Source organism: Aquarana catesbeiana, linkage group LG12 (assembly GCF_042186555.1).
Source record: "Aquarana catesbeiana isolate 2022-GZ linkage group LG12, ASM4218655v1, whole genome shotgun sequence".
Taxonomy (NCBI): domain Eukaryota; kingdom Metazoa; phylum Chordata; class Amphibia; order Anura; family Ranidae; genus Aquarana; species Aquarana catesbeiana.
The window spans coordinates 146,245,587-146,267,615 of record NC_133335.1 but is presented as its reverse complement, the minus strand read 5'-3'; the positions used below and the strand labels follow the sequence as shown (position 1 = coordinate 146,267,615).

The 22,029-nt window shown below is 44.5% G+C and overlaps 1 protein-coding gene across 1 annotated transcript in view; it reads left to right on the top strand.

Moving 5' to 3' along the window:
- CNTD1 (cyclin N-terminal domain containing 1) overlaps window positions 1-22,029 on the top strand; it is a 147,198-nt gene that overhangs the window by 108,752 nt on the left and 16,417 nt on the right. Inside the window, exons 6-7 of the mRNA XM_073608383.1 lie at window positions 19,224-19,368; window positions 19,439-19,535. Coding sequence (XP_073464484.1) covers window positions 19,224-19,368; window positions 19,439-19,535 — 242 coding nt within the window. The remainder of the gene's footprint in view (window positions 1-19,223; window positions 19,369-19,438; window positions 19,536-22,029) is intronic.

The window sequence follows — 22,029 nt, the reverse complement described above, 5'->3', positions numbered from 1 at the left end:
ATCTGCTGCTTTCATGATCTCTGGGACTTCTGGACCAGACTGCACTCCCTTATATATGGACTCCTCAGGCCACCAATTTTGCAGTAAAATAATTGATGTGTGCCCTGGGGGTCAAAGGCTTCACCAATTGCTGATGTTTCTCCAGCGTTGCCTCTCTCTTTGTTTGGTTCTGAGCCCTTAATAAAGGTTTTTTGGTTTCAATTATACTCGCCTATGTGTGTTTTCCTTCAAAAAGGACAGTTTGTTTGTGGGGAGGCAGGTACATTTCAAAAATACAATGTGAAATTAACAAGAGACACCAACACCAAGCAACCTCCTTGAGATTAAATAATACAAGATAATAATGGTGTTGTGGTAACTTGACACACAAAACACACACTGGATGTTAAATAACTAAAAAAAAAAACAAGGTCAGCCTTGAAAAAAAGACAAACCAAAAAAAAAACACACACATCAGGCTTTAAAAAAAAAAAAAAAAACTTAATAGAAAAGGATATAGATTTTTGGTCAGATGTGATAAATCATAATATATTGAGGGAATCACGATAAATAATAAAGAAAGAAGTTTGTGAGAACTCTGTGTGAATATCAGCAGCAAAACTACTTCATTCTTCCTGCATTATAAAGAAGAAGAGAGTGCGCTGTATTAAACAATTTTAAAGATTGCAGCCTGACGAAAGTGCTCTATCCATTCCGAATGCTAATTTTACCAGACCGAGCTGTTCCGTCTTGGAATTTCTTCTGAGCATGCGTGGCACTTTGTGCGTCGGAATTGTCCACACATGGTCGTAATTGACGCGATCGGATTTTGTTGTCGGAAAATTTTATAGCCTGCTCTCAAACTTTGTGTGTCGGAAAATCCGATGGAAAAAGTCCGATGGAGCCCACACACGGTCGGAATTTCCGACAACACGCTCTGATCGCACATTTTCCATCGGAAAATCCGACCGTGTGTACGGGGCATTACACTTTTGAAGGCCCTGGGGCACCAGGACAATAAAAGCGCCCAAAAAATGACCCCATTATGGAAAGAAAACACCCCAACGTATAATCTATGAGGCATAGCGAGTCTTTTGAACATGTCATTTTTTTCTACAAGTTTTTGGAAAATGTGGAAAGAAAATCAAAACACATTTTTTTTTTTAAACAAAGTTGTCCATTTATACAATATTTCTAACAAATAGCATGTACATACCAAAAATTACACCCCAAAATAGATTCTCCTACTCCTCCTGAGTACGGCGATACCACATGTGTGAGACTTTTACACAGCCTGGTGACATACAGAGGCCCAACATGCAGGGAGCACCATCAGGTGTTCTAGGGGCATACATTTCAAATCTACTTTGACTACCTATTACACTTTGAGGCACTGTAGTTGCCCTGTAGTGGCATGGATACTCCGTGGATGGGGATGGCTAAGCATGGTTGAGCCATGAATGTGGATGGCTGGATATGGCTGAGTATGGATGGGATGGCTGAGTATGACTGGGTGGGTATGGCTGAGTGTGGATGGGATGGCTGTGCATGGCTGAGTATGGATGGGATGGCTGGGTGGGTATGGCTGAGTATGGATGGATGGATGAGTATTGCTGAGTATGGCTGAGTATAGGTGGCTGAGCATGGATGGATGAGTATTGCTGAGTATGGATGGATGCATGAATGGGTGGATGAGTATTGCTGAGCATAGATAAGTATTGCTGAGTATGAATGGATGGATGAGTATTGCTGAGCAAGGATGGATGGATGAGTATTGCTGAGTATGGATGGATAAGTATTGCTGAGCATGGATGGATGCATGAGTATTGCTGAGTATGGATGGATGGATAAGTATTGCTGAGCATGGATGGGATGGATGAGTTTTGCTGAGCATGGATGGGAGAGTATTTCTGAGCATGGATGGGATGGATGGATGAGTATTTTTGAGCATAGATGGGATGGATGAGTATTTCCGAGCATGGATGAGTATGGATGGAATGGATGGATGCATGAGTATTTCTGAGCATGGATGGGAGCGTATTTCTGAACATGGATGGGAAGGATGGATGAGTATTTCTGAGCATGGATGGAAGAGTATTCCTGAGCATGGATGGGAGAGTATTTCTGAGCATGGATGGCTGGCTGGAATGGGCACAGATAAGCGCTGTGGGCAGTACACATCCAGCCCACAGCGCTGCTGCACCCAATCTCTTCCCTCTCCCCTCGCACTGTACCAATAGGTACGGGGAGGGGAGAGAAGAACCGGACGTAACGCTGCTTTGTTTACAAGTGATCGCTTCGTCATTTGACGGAGTGATCACGTGGTAAACGGCCGCTGTTAGCGGCCATTTACCGTGATCTGTGATGCGTTGTGTCCTCTGGACCTGGCGGTCACGGATATTCCCGGGTACGCACCCCAGGGGGAGCAAGATTCTGGGAGGACGTCCATGGACGCCCTCCCAGAATAAGCCGACCGCGCTGCAGCCTCCTTTCAGCTATGGCCCATTCGGCATGTGGTTAAAAGTCAGCAGCTACAAAAAGTATAGCTGCTGACTTTTAATAAACAGACACTCACCTGTCCCACGGTCCAGAGATGCGGCCGCCCGTTCTCTCCCCCTCCTCTTTGCAGCGCCGACATTGTGAGTGTGGGCGCCCAGCTGTGACAGGTTACGGCTTCACAGCCGGGCGCGCACTGCGCATGCGCGAGCCGTCAATGGCCAGGCAATGTTCTGGGACCACGTGTCCCAGAACATTGCCAGGTGGGAGGGGCCGCCTAGGAATCGCCTAGGTGGTCAGAAGTTGGAAGGAGGAAGTGGGACAGGAATTCCCACTCCCAACCAGGTACCCAGCCCCCCCCCAAAATGACATGGGGCTAGGAGTACTTAAAGCGGAAGTCCCACTTTTGGGTGGATCTCCGCTTTAAGAATGCGGCGACCAAATTGTCAAAAACTGTCTCTGTTTTTAATTTTTTTTATACTTTTTTGTGAATGAGTAGGGGTACACATGGGGGGGCGGGATCTGGGGGGCCCATTGTTAAAGGGGGCTGCCATATTCCGATAAGCCCACAGACCCCCACAACCACTGGCCAAGTTTGTAGGGAAGAGGCCCTTGTCCTCATCAACATAGGTACAATGTGCTTTGGGGCATGTGACCTGGTATGGCTCAGAAGGGGGTTGCTCACTCGCCCCCCTCTCCCCTTTTCCAGCCTGCCAGGCTGCATGCTTGGATAAGGGTCTAGTATGTATTTTGGGGGGGTCCCCACACAATTTTTATTTTACATTTTGGCATGGGGTTCCTGGTAGAGCCGAAGGGCCTGGTATGGTTTGGAGGGACCACACGCTGTTTTTTTATGGACCGTTTAGTCACTGGATTTGTGCCAGCTGGCGAAAAGCAAATATGGTACCAATATATAAGGGGTCAAGATACAGTATATACCTGGTAACAGACCAATCAGTCTAACATCAAAAGTATGTAAACTATTAAAAGGAATGATAAAGGACCATATCAAAGAATTTTCTGATCATTAGTTGTAACCAACATGGGTTTGTGAAGAATCGTTCTTGCCAGACCAACTTTTTTATCTTCTATAGTTTTTATAATAAGTTTTTAAAGAGTAAGAACAAGGTATACATTAGCATTATATCCTTCCGTTGTTAAGAAATTTAGAACAAAGAATATCTTACATCAATACATTGACTTGGATTGGATTATAAAAACCTTAAGATATTAGTTGTTATGGTACAGTGAGGAGTTGGAGCTGGTACGTTCGAGCCACATCAACTTTTTAACATTCTATGAGGAGGTGAGCTGTATGTTGGATACAGTAAGGCCGGTGGACGTAGTCTATCTAGATTTTGCTAATGCGATACAGTACCCGATAGATGCTTAATTTACAAATTGAGATCTTTTGGCATTGATGACATGGTATGTACCTGGATAGGAAACTAGTTGCAGGAGCGTGTCCAGAGGGTGGTGATTAATGGAATATTTTGTGAATGGTCTGGAGTTGTGAGTGGGGTGCTCCAGGACTCTGTCCTGGAAGCAATTCTGTTTAATGTGTTCATAAACGATATAGAGGAAAATGTAAAGTAATGATCTTGAGAGTTAAAATTATGCAGGCAAGTTACACTCTAGGAGGAGAACCTTTGGAGAAATCGAAAATGGAAAAGTAGATAACAGTCTCAGCAACATCATGCCGCTGAGTACCACTTGGTACAGTGTCCAATCACATCAGTGTGCAGCATATTTCAGCCTGTCATAGATTTTGATGGGCTACAGGCAGCAGGACTGGATGCTGCACTCTTTGCCTCCAGGGTACACAAAAATGTCAGAATTGGACACACAGGAGCTACAGTGGGGACGGAAAGTATTCAGACCCCCGTACATTTTTCACTCTTTGTTATATTGCAGCCATTTGCTAAAATCATTTAAGTTCATTTTTTCCTCATTAATGTACACACAGCACCCCATATTGACAGAAAAACACAGAATTGTTGACATTTTTGCAGATTTATTAAAAAAGAAAAACTGAAATATCACATGGTCCTAAGTATTCAGACTCTTTGCTCAGTATTTAGTATAAGCACCCTTTTGATCTAATACAGCCATCAGTCTTTTTGGGAAAGATGCAACAAGTTTTTCACACCTGGATTTGGGGATCCTCTGCCATTCCTCCTTGCAGATCCTCTCCAGTTCTGTCAGGTTGGATGGTAAACGTTGGTGGACAGCCATTTTTAGGTCTCTCCAGAGATGCTCAATTGGGTTTAAGTCAGGGCTCTGGCTGGGCCATTCAAGAACAGTCACGGAGTTGTTGTGAAGCCACTCCTTCGTTATTTTAGCTGTGTGCTTAGGGTCATTGTCTTGTTGGAAGGTAAACCTTCAGCCCAGTCTGAGGTCCTGAGCACTCTGGAGAAGGTTTTCATCCAGGATATCCCTGTACTTGGCCGCATTCATCTTTCCCTCAATTGCAACCAGTCGTCCTGTCCCTGCAGCTGAAAAACACCCCCACAGCATGATGCTGCCACCACCATGCTTCACTGTTGGTACTGTATTGGACAGGTGATGAGCAGTGCCTGGTTTACTCCACACATACCGCTTAGAATTAAGGCCAAAAAGTTCTATCTTGGTCTCATCAGACCAAAGAATCTCATTTCTCACCATCTTGGAGTCCTTCGGGTGTTTTTTAGCAAACTCCATGCGGGCTTTCATGTGTCTTGCATTGAGGAGAGGCTTCCGTCGGGCCACTCTGCCATAAAGCCCCGACTGGTGGAGGGCTGCAGTGATGGTTGACTTTCTACAATTTTCTCCCATCTCCCGACTGCATCTCTGGAGCTCAACCACAGTGATCTGTGGGTTCTTCTTTACATCTCTCACCAAAGCTCTTCTCCCCCGATAGCTCAGTTTGGCCAGATGGCCAGCTGTAGGAAGGGTTCTGGTCGTCCCAAACATCTTCCATTTAAGGATTATGGAGGCCACTGTGCTCTTAGGAACCTTAAGTGTAGCAGAAATTTTTTTGTAACCTTGACCAGATCTGTGCCTTGCCACAATTCTGTCTCCGAGCTCTTCAGAGAGTTCCTTTGACCTCATAATTCTCATTTGCTCTGACATGCACTGTGAGCTGTAAGATCTTATATAGATAGGTGTGTGGCTTTCCTAATCAAGTCCAATCAGTATAATCAAACACAGCTGGACTCAAATGAAGGTGTAGAACCATCTCAAGGATGATCAGATGAAATGGACAGCACCTGAGTTAAACATATGAGTGTCACAGCAAAGGGTCTGAATACTTAGGACCGTGTGATATTTCAGTTTTTCTTTTTTAATAAATCTGCAAAAATATCAACAATTCTGTGTTTTTCTGTCAATATGGGGTGCTGTGTGTACATTAATGAGGAAAAAAATGAACTTAAATGATTTTAGCAAATGGCTGTAATATAACAAAGAGTGAAAAATTTAAGGGGGTCTGAATACTTTACATCCCCACTGTATATGCCCAGTATGCATGTGGCCTAAGAATCTACAAAACCAAAGATCAAAACTTTAAATTTCTCTACTTATATTGACACGTTTGATATTTATGAATACTTTCATTATTTGCTTTTAGATTTACGGTATTATTTTTCACATTACAATTCGAGCTGCATTGTCCATAACATAGACATTTCCCAAAAGTGAAACTTCCGCTTATCTGATTCCTCTTCCCCTCCAGTGCCACATTTGGCACCTTTCGGGGGGAGCGGGTACCTGTTTTTTACAGGTACCCTGTCCCCACTTCCGTGGGACTGGGTCGCGGCAAAGTACTTCAGCAACTAGGCCCCCCTCCTCCCTCCCCTTCTGCCGGGCCAGTGAGAGAGCGCAGCAAGCTTCACGCATGAGCAGTATGGACCCGGCCACGAAGCCGAAAAGGCTACACTGCCGGGTTCCCCTACGAGCAATGGCGTCGACAGCACCCGACTAGCCGAGGTAAACATCGGCTGTGGTGCTGACATCGCTGGACTCCAGGACAGGTAAGTTAATTTTTTAACCACTTACGGACCGCCCATCTTGGATATACGTCGCTACTTTGTAAAAATACCGGGGTTATGGCAGCAGATAGCTTTGTCGGCGGGTGCCCACCCCCCTTCCGCCATGTCCTGGACAATTATTTTTTATTGAAAAAAAATGCCTTTTTTTTTTTTTTTTTTTAATTGTAAATGTGAGATCTAAGGTCTTTGACCCCAGATCTCACATTAAAGAGGTCCTGTCATGTTTTTTATATCACAAGGGATGTTTACATTCCTTGTAATAGGAATAAAAGTGATCCAAAAAAATTTAAGGCACAGTGTAAAAAAAAAAAACAAAAAACAAATTTAAAGCGCCCTGTCACTCCGTGTTTGCGCGCAGAAGTGAACGCATACTGAGGTCGCACCCCATATGTAAACAGTGTTTAAACCACATATGTGAGGTATTGCCACGATAGATAGATGCCACGTTAGAGCGAGAGCAATAATTCTAGCAAAAGACCTTTTTTGTAACTCAGAACTGGTATCCTGTAGAAATTTTTAACGTCGCCTATGGGGATTTTTAAGTGTCAGTTTGTTGCCATTTCACGAGCGGACGCAATTTTATTCTCTAGGGTGTCTGAAAAAAATATATGATGTTTGGGGGTTCTAAGTAATTTACTAGAAAAATAAAAATGATTTTAACTTGTAAACACCAAGTGTATAAAATAGGCTTGGTCCGGGGCGGGCAGAACTCCTCTTTAGAGCCAGTTCATACTGCTCCGTGGTGCTGGATTACATGTGATTCGCATCGCACTGCAAATCACATGCGATGTCCATGCAATGCGAATTCAGCCATACAGATAGTATGGCTGAATTCGCATCGCTTTCGCACCAAACTTGCACAGGACCCTTTTTTGGTCCGCAGCAGAATCGGATCGCATGGGTGTCGATTCGATTCCTGTCCGAATTTGCAGATCGCATTGCGATATGCAAACTGATTTGGAGGTGTCATTAACTTTTAATTGACACTCCCAGCAGTTCGCATAGGCCCTGGGAGACATGCGAAGCAGAAACCCGCAGTGGATTCGCAGGGTCCAGCATCGCAGCAGTGTGAACCGGCACTTAATATCTGCCATAATACTACCTTCTCTGTCATTTTATCCTCCAGTAGTGTATGGCCCACCTATCTGCCCCGAAATTTTCTAGCTTCTTCTGCTTATCCTGTCATTCATTGAGCCTTTCACCTAGCACATCCGGCACTTTTCCATTCAAGTGCAAACATATACAGTATACTTGCATTATACTTGCATCCAGACTTGAAGGAAGCCTATATTAAAGTGAAAGTAAACCCTCCTATCGTTTTCAGCCAAGACATTAGATGGTTTGACAGTTTGGTTGACAGCACAACCATTGTGACCATTACATTCCTGGCACGTGCCGGAAATGTAACTGTTTTTTGAAACTGTTAAATTCATGGGTTTACTTCTGCTTTAAGAGAAACTTGGGAACTGCCGATGCTCACCTTTGTATTCTGGTAAGAAGGTGCTGGGCTGTTTCATTTAATGACCCAGAGCAAGCAAGCAGATTAAAAATATTGGAAAATATGAAGATTTTAAAATATTGAAAATTACTTTTGAAACTACATTGACACGTTAACGTTTATGAGATTTAAGTGATTGAATTCACATAAACTTCAAAATATTACCTGGTAATCTTGCCATGATCCTTGTTCAGGCACTTCCTATTATAGAAAGCCCGTATATCCTCACAAATGTAAAGTGTTACTAAACCCAGGACCCTGCATTCACTATATCTGGTCTACCACAGTACACAGAACATGGAAATGCAATTATTTTGTTGATATAAACTGCTAAATACCTTTTCTCATCAGCAGTATATAGCAGTCATGTGACTTCTATCGGTGTCTGGTTAAAGCTTGTATGAGGAGTTTTCATTGTACTCTGACTGTCCTATGAGACTGCAGGACCACTAACCCTCTGTCTGGACAGTGCTGATTGGCCCTGTGCTGATCACATGCTATTTCCCAGGAGGAAAAGTTGATTGGCATGAAAAATAGTGGAAAAATTGCATGAAAATCATGCAAAAGCCGAGGGGAAGCGAGTGAAAGGAAACAAAAAGATGTGCAGTCAGTGTGATGGAGAGGAAATCAGAAATAGTTACCTGGTGACATGGTGCAGAGACACGCTTGAAAACATGAAGTGCATGTTGTTTTGCTTGTGTCTATCTAGCAAGGTTACTCTGTGGTATAAGCAAGGAAGCTGAGATTTCTGCAGTGTGTAAATGTGCTTTTACTATACAAAGATGCTTTACATACAAAACTATTACAATCTTAGGAATACAATACAAGACTGACAGATATCTATAACAAGCAAAAATGCCTAGCAAATGAACAGCCTATGGTCTAACAGTACAAATACACTTAAAAGTTACTTATTTTCTGTTACTGTATGTTTGTGATCTCCATTGGCAACAATTCTTCTGGAGCATCAGGCACCGTTCTTCTATCATGGGTGGCTTCTGATGTTACAGCATGATGGTGTGTCTGTGTGTGTGTGTTCCTAGCTTATGCCTGAATCCCCCTTTTATGTGCCAGGCTGTTTACCATAGTTACCAAACAACAGAAAACATACCTGTTTACTGTAGCTGTGTAGACAATGGACTGTTGAAAACTGTATCTACGTACCCATTATCTAATCAAGCCAATGCCTGACAGTAATCTAACAGTGATTCTTTCAATTTGAGAGCTGAAAAAACCTCAAACAAGTAAATCTCTTACTTGTGTACTGTAGCTATAGAGACAATAGCCTGTTCAAACTGTAATACAACAATGGTATCTAGCCCCATTGTATGAAACCGCATTTGTTTGAGAAATTTACTCAAGCCCAAAACTAACAATATCTCTATGACCAACCACTATTGTAATGTTATGTCCCATGTATCTTATGTCTGATTAATAAAAAAAATCATATTGTAACAAACACAACACACATGTGTGAAAAGAAAAGCCAAAATGTGAACAAGACTCCCAGTGGGGATACTAGTAGCACCCAACACACCCAGGATTCCTCCCATATAATCATTGATAAGAAGCCAGCACCTAAGTAAAGGGAGTGATGAGTTCAAAGAGCAAAAAAAAAACACACCACAGAGAGGAAAAGAATAGAAAGGTCCTTTGTTTTCCATGCACAGTTGACGCAAGTATTTCCAGCGTTGTCAGTTTGGTCCTTGGTACCTACTACTTTTCCCAATCTTTTGGTATACTTATTAGACTCAGCTACTTATGTACAATTGTATTTCTATAGAATGATGCTGCATCAGCCCCTGAAGAGTCGGCATTGCCCCACGAAACGCGTCGGACTTACACAGATGCACCATGTCCTACAGACGGTCTACCATTCTTTTAATGCAATATATTTTAGACCCTACATGTTATATAGTCCTATAGGGAATTCTGTCATGGAGATTATTCTTCCACACCATGTTATGCTATGTGTCATGTCATTTATGTCATAATTATGTTTTATTAAAAATTTGTAATTATGCATTTACTTACTGTCATACACCTGTAAAATCACTGTTGTAGAAGGAACAAATATATGTTCAAAATTATTCATTATCCAATAATATGCCTCATTCAAAGTCCCAATCTCTCTTCCATTCCATAACACTAGGGATGGAGGCACATATGTATGAGTGTACATATGAGTTTCATATAAAGTCCCAAACCTCTCTTCCATTTTGTATTATTATGGATGGAGGCGCACTTATTGGCCCATATATAGGGTTAGCAACCACTTACCCTGTCGGTCCATGTAATGTGCATGTATATGACCTGACCGTGGTTGGCTTATGTCCTTCAGTATATAATTAATTAATTTACATTTTTTCATGTATCCGGCGTTCTATGGTTTGGCATGTCCTGTGCTATGGTGCCTGGGAATTTTGGGCTGTTGTTGTGTCCGCCTTGGGAGCTGTGGTGCGCCTCGGGGCTCCTCCCCCTTCCTCCTGATTGGCTGGAGATGGGGGATCGGGCGGATGCATCCATCGCGTGTCGGCGCCATGCCACCGCCCTGTACGTGGGGCACCTTTGGGGTGGGGCGCTGCAGATTCGAGTACATCTGGCCATCTTGGCTAATGGACAGGAGTCTCCTTGGTCCTCAATAGGCAGCCTCAGCCGTTCCGGCGAGGATGCACCTCACCCCTTTGTCATGCCAGCGTGACACTGGGTGGGGCGCGCTGATGAGGCTGAGAGCATTAAAACACTCATGAGAGGCCAGTTAGTCCTTTCATGAGCACTCCATACACTTTCATACACCGTGGTCCTTGACCTTTTCTGTGCAATTTTGTGGGGTTTCTTCGGTAAGTGCTTCTCCCCTATTTACCATACACCATTTCACTTTTTCACATGTTTATTTACCTGTCCTTGCTTTTTCTCACTTTTCTCCTTTTTTGTGAAATTGCATGATCCTCATGCGATTTTTCACCTTTCTATTCTTTTCCTCTCTGTGGTGTGTTTTTTTCCCTCTTTGAACTCACCACTCCCTTTACTTTTCCAGGCAACAATGGGTGCTGGCTTCCTATCCATGATTATATGGGAGGAGCCCTGGGTGTGTTGGGTGCTACTTATACCCCCACTGGGAGTCTTGTTCACATTTTGGCTTTTCTTTTCACACAATGCACTTCATGTTTTCGAGCGTGTCTCTGCACCATGTCACCAAGTAACTATTTCTGATTTCCTCTCCATCACTCTGACTGCACATCTTTTAGTTTCCTTTCACTTGCTTCCCCCCAGGGTTTTGCATTATTTTAATGCAATTTTTCCACTATTTTTCATGCCAATCACCTTTTCTCCTTTTTTTTTTCCTTGTCCAGGTCGAATCCTTTACTATCACAACAGTCAATCTCACCACACGTGTATGGATTTTCCCGTTCCCTTACACACATCATTTTTTTTTTTTTTAACAATAAAGTTTATTGAATATTACAGAGCAGACTAAAAAAATCCCAGAGTACAATGGGAACAAGAACAGGGGATGCAAAAAAAGAAAAATGCAATAGAAGAGAAAAAATTAATAATAGCAAATGCAGTAAATAGCTAATATACATATATAGCCTATGTCTAGTTTATCTAGATTATGAGGATACACATCTCAGGCAGACTAGAGTAGCCTGTTGGGTATAACGGGCCAAGTCTGGTTTAGGATGTAGAAGACTCAGGGGGCCATTATAAATGTAGAAGGGGTTTTATAGATTTACTCAAGAGTTAACTGCCTAGCTTTCACCCATGCTGCTCATATTTTATTACATTTTTTAGGGCAATTTCTGCCTAAGTAGGTTAGTTTGTAGAGCGGCAGGGCTTTGTTCACTAGGGATTTCCAAAGCTGGCTAGTGGGCGGTTGAGATTGGTTCCAGTGAAGTAGAATCGCCTTTGAATAAAAAAAGTTTTTTCCTCTGGGGGGCCTCAAGATTGTCACAGATGCCAAGTAAAAGGGGAATAGGGCTATACGGAACTTTTAGCTTGCCAACTAGGTTGATGTCAACCAGAATCTCCCTCCAAAACTTCACCAGCGTGGGACAGGACCAGACAACATGGAAAAAATCAGCATTGTCTGAGCCACACTTGGGGCACAGAGCCGTGCGATCGGGGTAGATTCTCGCCAAGCGGGCCGGGGAGTAATAGGCATGGTGTAAGAACTTGAGCTGGGAGAACCTATCCCGTGCTGAGATCATCAGGGGAAGAAACTGTTGAATACCCTCCTCCCAGTCGTCGTCTGCTAAATCAGGAATGTCTTGTTGCCAACGTGTAAAGAGTTGAGAGACATTAGATATATCCAAAGTGGCTAGTAAATTGTACAGTGTAGAGAGCGTTTTCTGGTCTTCTGGAGATCTGAGCACTAACTCCAGGTCAGTCATCTCTAGGATTACCTGGAAGGGGAATTGGGAGCGGAAAGCATGGAAAGCAGAAAGCATGGCATAATTGTAGATATCTGAAAAACATATGATTGGGAAGGCCTCGACTCTGTTTAAGAGCGTCAAAGGTGGTCAACTGTTCCTGAGTCACTATGTCCTCCAGTGTCTTAATCCCAAGTCTGGCTCACAGGACCGGATCTGGAATGGACAGGAAGTGGGGTAATCGGGGGTTGCCCCCACAAGGAGGTTTGGGATGCCCAAGTGTTAGGTTTCCCAGTTTTGAGGCGTACAACCTCCCACACTTTAAGGGTCGTACGCATGGATGGGGTCACTTGTGGCTTGGATCTGGGGCCCCGGTATAATAAGTTCCTTAGCTCAGAGTAGGAACCAAGCAGCGCTGCCTCCAGAGTAGAAGCAGGGTTAGCCGTCTCTCAAGCCACCACTTGACCGTATCTAGGACCGCTGCCCAATAGTATTTATTGAAGTAAGGGAGTGCTAGGCCACCTAGTGTTACAGGCAACTGTAGGGTCGCTTTGGCTATTCTGGGAATCGACCCATTCCAAATAAAGTAGGTAATGATGCCGTCCAATCTCTTGAAAAACAGATTAGGTATGGGTACAGGGGTCTGTCTAAAAAGGTAAGTGAACTTAGGCAGGACTGACATTTTCACTCAGACTCTCCGAAACTGCAACCCGGGTACCTGTGGAGCCGATCCAGAGTTGAGTTGGAAAAGGATAGATTTCCCCAAATTCATCGATGACCGACAGGGCAGCCTGTAAGGAGTCCCCATCATCCCTGAGGTATAATAGGGTGTCATCGGCATACAATGATACTTTTTCTTGAAGGGGGCCTATATTTATACCGCAGACTGCGGGCGTGGAGCGCAGTAAAATGGCCATAGGTTCAATCGCCAGGGCAAAAAGCCCCGGGGGAAAGTGGACACCCCTGCCTAGTGCCTCTGTACAAAGGGAAGGATGGGGAAAGCACAGTGCCTGTGCGCACCCTGGCCGTCGGAGACTTGTCTACAGCCCTGACCCAGGAGAGGAAGACGGGCCTGAACCCAAACCTGTGTAGGACCTCCGATAGATATTCCCACTCCACAAAATCAAATGCTTTTTCGGTGTCCAGGGAGGCTACTACAGCGTCTCGGCCCTCCCCGTCTCCAGAGGCCAGGACCGTGTACAGTCTCCTAAGTTGATATCAGTTCCCTTACCCGTCATAAACCCTGACTGGTCCTCGTGCACCAGATCCAGTATCTCCTCATTCAGACGCTTGGCGAGAATCTTGGTCAGAACCTAACGTCAGTATTAAGCAGGGAGATGGGTCTATATGATGAGCACAATTGAGGATCCTTCCCGGGCTTGGGTATCACAACTATGATGGCCTGGGCCATGGATGGGGGAAGAACTCCTTCTTTCAAAGTTTCTGTGAGCATTGTGTGCATTCTAGGTGCCACCTCTTCCATGAATTGTTTGTAGAACTCTGATGGGAACCCATCCATCCCGGGTGTCTTACCCGTTTGCAAAGAGCTCAATGCCTGCTGGACCTCCTCCAACTTGATCGGGCCATCCAATCTGTCCCTTGCAGAGGAGGTAAGAGTAGGAAACAGCACTCGATCAAGGAACTCAACTAGCTCTGCTCCAGAGTGTTGTGTTCTGGAGGAATAAAGTCGAGAATAAAAAGAGGCAAAGCAGGCATTAATGCCCAGGGGATCTACCACTGTTTCACCATCTTCTCCCCGAATCCGAGCTATAGTGGAAACCGGGGATTGTTCCCTTGAGAGCCAAGCCAAGAGTCTACCAGTCTTCTCCCCCTGTTCAAAGATTCTTTGTGTTTGGGCCAGCTGAGATTTTTGCGCTTTAGACGTTCTAAGTAACAAAACACTCCTGGTATGCCACCTTCATATCCTGACCTGTAATGGGATTAGCGGTAAGGGCATAGCAGGATTCCAGGTCTTGGGCTTTATTTTCAGCATTCTCTAAGGTAATCATAGCATTCCTACGATCCCTGGCTATAGAGGAAATGTAACAGCCCCTGATGGAGGCCTTGAAGGCTTCCCAGACATTCCCAGGCAGGGTGGAGCCTGCAGTTACTAACCGGTACTCCTTAATTGCTTTAGCTATTTCAATCTCTATGGTGGGATTTGCTATCCAGAACCTGGAGAGGCGCCAGATTCTATCAGTTGGGGGTGTTTTAGTATGCAGGCAGCAGAGGAGTGGGGAATGGTCTGATATACCACGTGGAAGCACTGAAATCTCTTTAATTTTGGGTAGCATACTAGTGCTAGCATAAAACAGGTCAATCCGAGAGAGAGTATTTTGGGTGAGGGAGTGACAGGTATAAGTGCGGTCTGTAGGGTGTTTCCATGCCAGACATCCTTCAACCCAAATAGCTGTGTCCAGCGGGATAAGGCCGAGTCAGTAGCAGGGTCTGGGGCTAACCTATCAAGGGAGGGTTTCGGTAGGAGATTAAAGTCTCCAGCTAGGAGAATATTGTCTGTGTGATACTGGGAGATTAGTGAGGTAAGCCTATGTAAAAGGGATAGGGTGTCAGGTCACCTTGAGGCTAGGCTAGTGGTGAGGATTAACTGGGCTGCAACTGGTTCCAGGTCACGACCCCCAGGGTCCCCCAGCTCACACCCACAGTAGGCAACAGGAGGATAGGGATAGTAAGGGAATAAGCCAAGGTTGGAGCCACAAGCAGACAAGGACAACAGAGTTCACCCCAAGGTTCAGGGTCACAGGCAAACAGGGATAGTCGGGGACACGCCAAAGGTCAGGGTCATGAGCAGACAGGAATAGTTGGGAACACGCCAAGGTCGGTAACAGAAACAAACGTAGAGCACACGGCAGGCAGGAAACAGGAAGCCAAAACACACAAAGGTTGATCAGCAGAGCTGGCCTGCAGTGCAGAGGTTAACATAGAGTTCTCTGATAGGAGCTGAGGTGGAGCCATGCTAGAGGAGATATTATAAAAGTAGTCAGGTGAGAGTCAGCTGGTCTCTAGAGATGAACACATGAAGACAGGTAAGCTGACAGACAAAACTATTGCATAATCATGACATAGGGTAGCAGGAGGAGGTAGGTATAACCAATATAACCAATACATACCGTCCCTCTGGGTCCACTTTAACATCTAATAATTCAAAGCCGAGGGACTTGAATGAATTAAAATGCTAACTCCTCGTGCATAGTTTGAGTAGGTAGCATGGTAATGGTATCCCACCAAGGGTTTTTTCAATCACATAATCCTACCCCCCATCAGATGTGTCTCCTGGAGAATGCAAACATGTGGGACATATTTCTTTAGGTAATCAAAAACCAGGGAGCGCTTAATCTTATTATTAAGACCCCTGATGTTCCAGGAGAGGATCTTCAACGGAACCACACCTGAGGGTCCGGAATAAGCAACGGGGAACTTCTGATACCTCAGACCCAGAGAGAGCAGTACATCAGTCAGACCAATTGGCACATAGGTGCATCCTGTAGTAAGAAAATCAGTTAGCAGAACATAGGCAAGCAATATATAGACGGTGCATTCACTGTCTTGTTTCTGTCTGTGCAAAGGAAAAAAAGAGGGGAAACCCTAAAAGAAAAACTAACACCCAACCCATCCCACCCCACTCCCCAATAACCAAAGAACTACGGAGCGTTTGAGTACCCAAAACTAACCCAACTTTACCCATGGGTAATTAAGCCGTAGGACAGTCCCCTATGGGGGCAGTGCATAGCAGGTAGCACACCAAGGACACAGTTTCAATGGTGGGGGAGCTGCTGCTCCGCCATTCGCATTTCCTGGAGGCAAGATTCAGAAAAGGGATCACTTTTAAATTGACAGTTTGGCGTACAGTCGTACGTCTGCACACTTAGACTGAGCTAAGGGTGCATTCTTAGTTACTAAGAACAGTGAACAGAGTGAAATAGAGAACCGATAAAAGGGGAAAACAAACAAAATTTCCTGTTAACTAGGAACCAAACAGTAGAGCATTATATCAAGTCCACCAAACCTGAATAACATAAACAGGCAGAAAATCCCCTCCACTCATTCCCCCACCACCCAGCCATAGCAAAACAGGCATCCACAGCGCTCAGGCAAAGGGATATCTCCCGACTGATAAGACAAAGTTCCAAGTGGAGTCATGAAGAATCCCGGGTTTAGGGCCATCCAGAAACCTGGATGGCGGTTAGGGTGGTAGTCAGCGTCTTGACCCCCAGCAAAGAAAGGGGGGGGTCCAGGCCCAAGAAACCCACAGTTCCTGGCCGAGCTCACAGGGGGTGAAGTTCCATGGCGGGACTGTCCGGAGGGGGGATGCCCCCATGAGTCTCTGATATAAGGTCCTGGCCCGTCAGTAAAGTTCAGTAGCAGGGAGGGCCCCGTTACAGTTCAACACAAAAGTTTCCATAAAGCAGGGCGGTCCCTCCTAAGCATTAGGAGCGGGCACAGCAGGGCAGTAACAGAGACAACTGGGCCAAGTGCTGAGGGGGCGAGCAAAAGAGTTGAAACAGGAGTGGTGGAGCAGCGTATGGGCTCCTTATTATCTGGCCCTGGGGAGGGATTCAAGCCTCCTTTGGGGAGGTAAAGTAGCGGGTTGACTCACTATCCACTACGTGCAGACGGGCCGGGAACATCATGTTGTATTTCAGTCCCTTAAGACGGAGCTGGGCTTTAACATGATCAAAGGTCCTCCAAAGGTGCTGCGTCTCCAGCAAATAATCGGGGAAGATCATGATCTTTGCATTCTCGTGGCGTAATTCTTCTAGTTTCCTCGCCTCCCGGAGGACCAGGTCCCGGTCTTGGAAGTTAAGCAGCCGGAATATGAGAGGGCATGGTAGGAAAATGGCATCTGCGGGAGAAGTGCATGGAGCAGATTTTCCGTGTAGGCTGCCAGATCACAACCCTCAACCCCGTCAGGGAGGCCCACCAGGCGTAGATTATTTCTACGGTTGCGGTTCTCCTGGTCCTCAGCGCAGGATTCAAGTGCTCTCATTTTAACCTGTAGTGTGCAGAGGGATGCATCATGATCCCGGACCGTGTCTTCGGTGTCACCAACTCTCCTTTTCACCTCTAAGAGCCTGTCACGGTATTTGTCCATGTCCCGTCTGATCAGGCCCATCTCCATCTGCATATGTTCAATCTTAGCAGTCAGCGTGGTCTGGCCACCCGTGATGGCCTGCATCAGGGCAGTGAACTGGTCAGTTCCCATGGAAGCCGGATCAGCCTGGTCGGTCTGGGACGTCATGCTGGGATTGCGGCCCGCGTGTAGGCCCCCTGCTAAAGGAGGGGTGTTGGGAGCCGAGTTACGTTTCCTATCAGTTCCGGAGTTTCCCCTCCGCATGCCCGATGTTCACTTAATCATAAAAGCAAGTCTGGGTAATTATAGATCCCATATAAGCAGATAATTAAGCCTGCAAGATGAGGATGCCTCAAGTCCCCACGTCCTCTCAGGTCACCATCTTGACCACACCCACACACATCATATTAATTTCACTCACTCATTTATATTTTTTGAAGTCGAGTTCATCGATCACTCCCTGGTCATCCCTCCATAGGAGAAATTCACAAGTGCTTTTGGCTCCCTCAGCATGCCCCATCCTCAGCTCCCGCGGTGGATCCTTTTATACAGTCCTTGTCCTTTGTTTTCCATGCACAGTTGACGTAAGTATTTCCAGCATTGTCAGTTTGGTCCCTTATACCTACTACTTTTCCCAATCTTTTGGTATACTTATTAGACTCGGCTACTTATGTACATTTGTATTTCTATAGAATGATGCTGCATCAGCCCCTGAAGAGTCGGCATTGTCCCACGAAACGCGTCGGGCAGATGCACCATGTTCTACAGTCTACCATGCTTTTAATGCGATATATTTTAGACCCTACATGTTATATAGTTCTATAGGGAATTCTGTCATGGAGATTATTCTTCCACACCATGTTATGCTATGTGTCATGTCATTTATGTCATAATTATGTTTTATTAAAAATTTGTAATTATGCATTTACTTACTGTCATAGACTTGTAAAATCACTATTGTAGAAGGAACAAATAAATATATGTTTAACAATTATTCATTATCCAATAATATGCCTCATTCAAAGTCCCAATCTCTCTTCCATTCCATACCACTAGGGAAGAAGGCACATATGTATGAGTGTACATATGAGTCTCATATAAAGTCCCAATCCTCTCTTCCATTTTAGCCTTTTTACACAATGCAAAGGATTAAACCCTTATGCGGCGTACACACGAGCGGACTTTTCGACCGGACTGGTCTGGCGGACAATTCGACTGTGTGTCGGCTTCATCGGAACTGCAGCTGACTTTTTCGGTCGAAAATCTAACGGACTTTAGATTTGGAACATGTTTCAAATCTTTCCGATGGACTCGAGTCCAGTCGAAAAGTCAGCTCGTCTGTATGCTAGTCCGACGGATGAAAACCGACGCTAGGGCAGCTATTGGCTACTGGCTATCAACTTCCTTATTTTAGTCCGGTCGTACGTCATCACGTACGAATCCGTCGGACTTTGGTGTGATCGTGTGTAGGCAAGTCCGTTAGTTGGGAAAGTCCGTCGGATAGACCGTCGGACCAGTCCAGTCGAAAAGTCCGCTTGTGTGTACGCGGCATTAGATTCCACAGGGAGTATACCAAGCATGCTTTACTGCATATAAAGACTGATTTTACAGCCGTGGGTTTAGTAAAACTTTAATCTAAAATGCTCATAAAGCTTCGGTCTCAGATAATGAAATCTGGCAATCGGATACAGATCAAAGTAAAATGTAAATTAAATGATACGTGTTAATTAAAATTTAACATGGCGTTTTGAATTTTGCAGAGTATAATGGCTGTTCTCTGCCACTAAAGCAAGTGTATGATATGAGTGTGATGGTACTGGATTTGGTTTATTTGCTTAGAAATTCTATTTATGACACTGTACTTAAGTCAACGGTGGACCTGCCAACTCCAAGTAATACACAGAGGTGAGGGTTTAAGTCCTATCTTTATATTCGCTAGCTTAATACAATTGATTAATAGTATTTTTCTTAATAGGAGCAAATTTCTGGCTGTAAAGGAAGATGTGATGCTTCTGGGAACTGGAATCATTGCAGCCAGCACCTATATAATAAGCCAGAACTCTTGGAAACAGGTACCTAAAAAAAAAACAGACTGATGTGGTCAGTTTTGGACACTTTAAGGTTAATTCTCATAAGCATAAAGTATGTTTGCATGCATTATTTGATAATATTTCTGACCTATGATCCCTCAATAGCTTGATGTTTTTCAGCAGATTTAACACAATTTACAGGTTTTTTTTTTTTTTTTATAAAAATGAACAAAGATCATCACACAAATTTTCACTTTTTAAAATACTACTTCCTAAAAGCTCACATTAATTGTGTGGTTCTTTGAGGAGTATTATAAACAGAGCATTGCACAGAGCCATTCCTGGTGGAATAACTTAAAGTAGAACTATAGGCAAAACATTTTGAATAGAGTAAGACCCCTTTCACACTGAAGCGGTTTTCAGGCGCTTTAGAGCTAGAAATAGCCTCTGAAAAGCGCCTGAAAGCGCCTCCCATTCATTGCAGTGTGTCTTTTCACATTGGTGCGATGCGCTTGCAGGACGTTATGAAAAGTCCTGCAAGCAGCATCTTTGGGGTGGGTTGGGAGCCTGTAAATGGCACACCCAAAATGCCCTGCCCATTGGAATGAATAGGCAGTGCTTCCAAAGCGCCTTAAAAGCGCTTTGAATGCGCCGCAAAACTGGACTTTTCACTTTTTTTGGTAAAAACTGCCCCGCTAGCGAGGGAAAAAGTGCCGCTAAAACAGGAAGTGAGAGGAAATCTCTGCAATTTAAGGGAATTCTTTGGGGACCCCCAGGTCACCAGAATTAGTGTCCCCATTGGAAGATTTCCCCTCTATTACTTTTTTGGGGACAACCCATAATTTGGGATTTTCTTTTACTGATAATGGTAAACCAAACAAATAGAGAGGGTGAATCTCCTTATGAGGCATAATCCATCTCCACTCTATCCAAAACTAAAAATAAAGTTTTGCCCTTTAGTTACACTCTAACCACTTGGCTACAGGGCACTTACCCCCCCTTCCTGCCCAGGCCATTTTTCAGCTTTCAGTGCTGTCGCACTTTGAATGACAATTACGTGGTCATGCTACACTGTACCCAAATGAATTTTATTATCATTTTCTTCACAAAATTAGAGATTTGGTGGTATTTATTCACTGCTGGGTTTTTTATCTTTTGCTAAAAAAAAGGCCAAAAATTTTGAAAAAAAAATTACTTAGTCTCTGTCAGTAAATTTTGCAAATAGGTAATTTATCTCCTTCACTGATATGCGCTGATGAGGCGGCACTGATGGGCTGAACTGGTGGGCATTGATGAGGCGGCACTTATGGGCACTGATGAGGCGACACTTATGGGCACTGATTAGGTGGCACTGATGAGAAGGCACTATTATGCCACATTTATGGGCACTGATAGGTGGCACTGATATGTGGCACTGATGAGCACTGATGGGTGGCACTGATATGTGGCACTAATGGGCATTGATAGGTGGCACTGGTGGGCATTGATGGGTGGCACTGATGGGCATCAATGGGTGGCACTGATAGCCAGCATTGACTGGCATTACTAATAGGCACTGATTGGTGGCACTTGTGGGCACTGATTTCTGTCACTGGTGGGCACTGATTGCTGTCACTGGTGGGCACTGATTGGTGACACTTGTGGCGCTATAACTGAACTGGAACTGATTACATGTTTTGTTGTCCCCTGAGAGGAGATGCCGCTGATCGGCTCTCCTCTCCTCACACTCTGTCAGGGTGAAGCGAGGAGCGCCGATTACTGGCATCTCCATGTTTACATGTGACGGCTGTGATTGGACAAAACCGATCACATGGTTAAAGAGCCGCGTATGTGGCTCTTTACAGAGATTGGGGTCGCGCCGTGTCCTAGCCACACGGCGCAGTCATTTTGGGATGCCGTCATATAATGGTGTCCCAGAACGAGAGACGCACATCCCCGCTGTATTTGAGATGCGGGTAGTTAAAGTGTAGGTGAACCCTCATCTTGTAAAACAACCCATTCAGTTTATGATATAAATGAAAGTCAAAACAATTGTGTATACATATAAAAAAGCATTATAAATGCACTCTGTTCTCAGCTGCATAGGGAGCTCAGAGAGCTAAGGGAGGAGAAACAGCAGTACACTGCTCTTTATTTGTGGAGAGCAAATTGAGTTCCCGTTATAGCCAGATATCTGACCACACTGTGCACTCTTGCCTAATGTGGTCAGTTTTTAATAGAAAGGCAGAGGGACTAGCAGGAACACCAGGTGTTTCACACAAAGGAAGCAATACAAAGAGAACAGGATACAGTTTAAAACAAGTACATAGTACAAGTAATTAAACAGCAGGGCACATACTAGGAATATAAAATGTTGGGTTAACATATTATTTAAAGCGGTATTAAACCCAAAACCAAAAATGTAACATCATGCAGCTTCATTGTGGTGACTGCATTTGTTTTTTGTTTTTTTTTCTTTTCCCTCTGTTTTCACCTGGTGATCTAACCAGTAACACATTTCCTGTATTAGATGGCCTCCACTTAGGGGCATTTTATG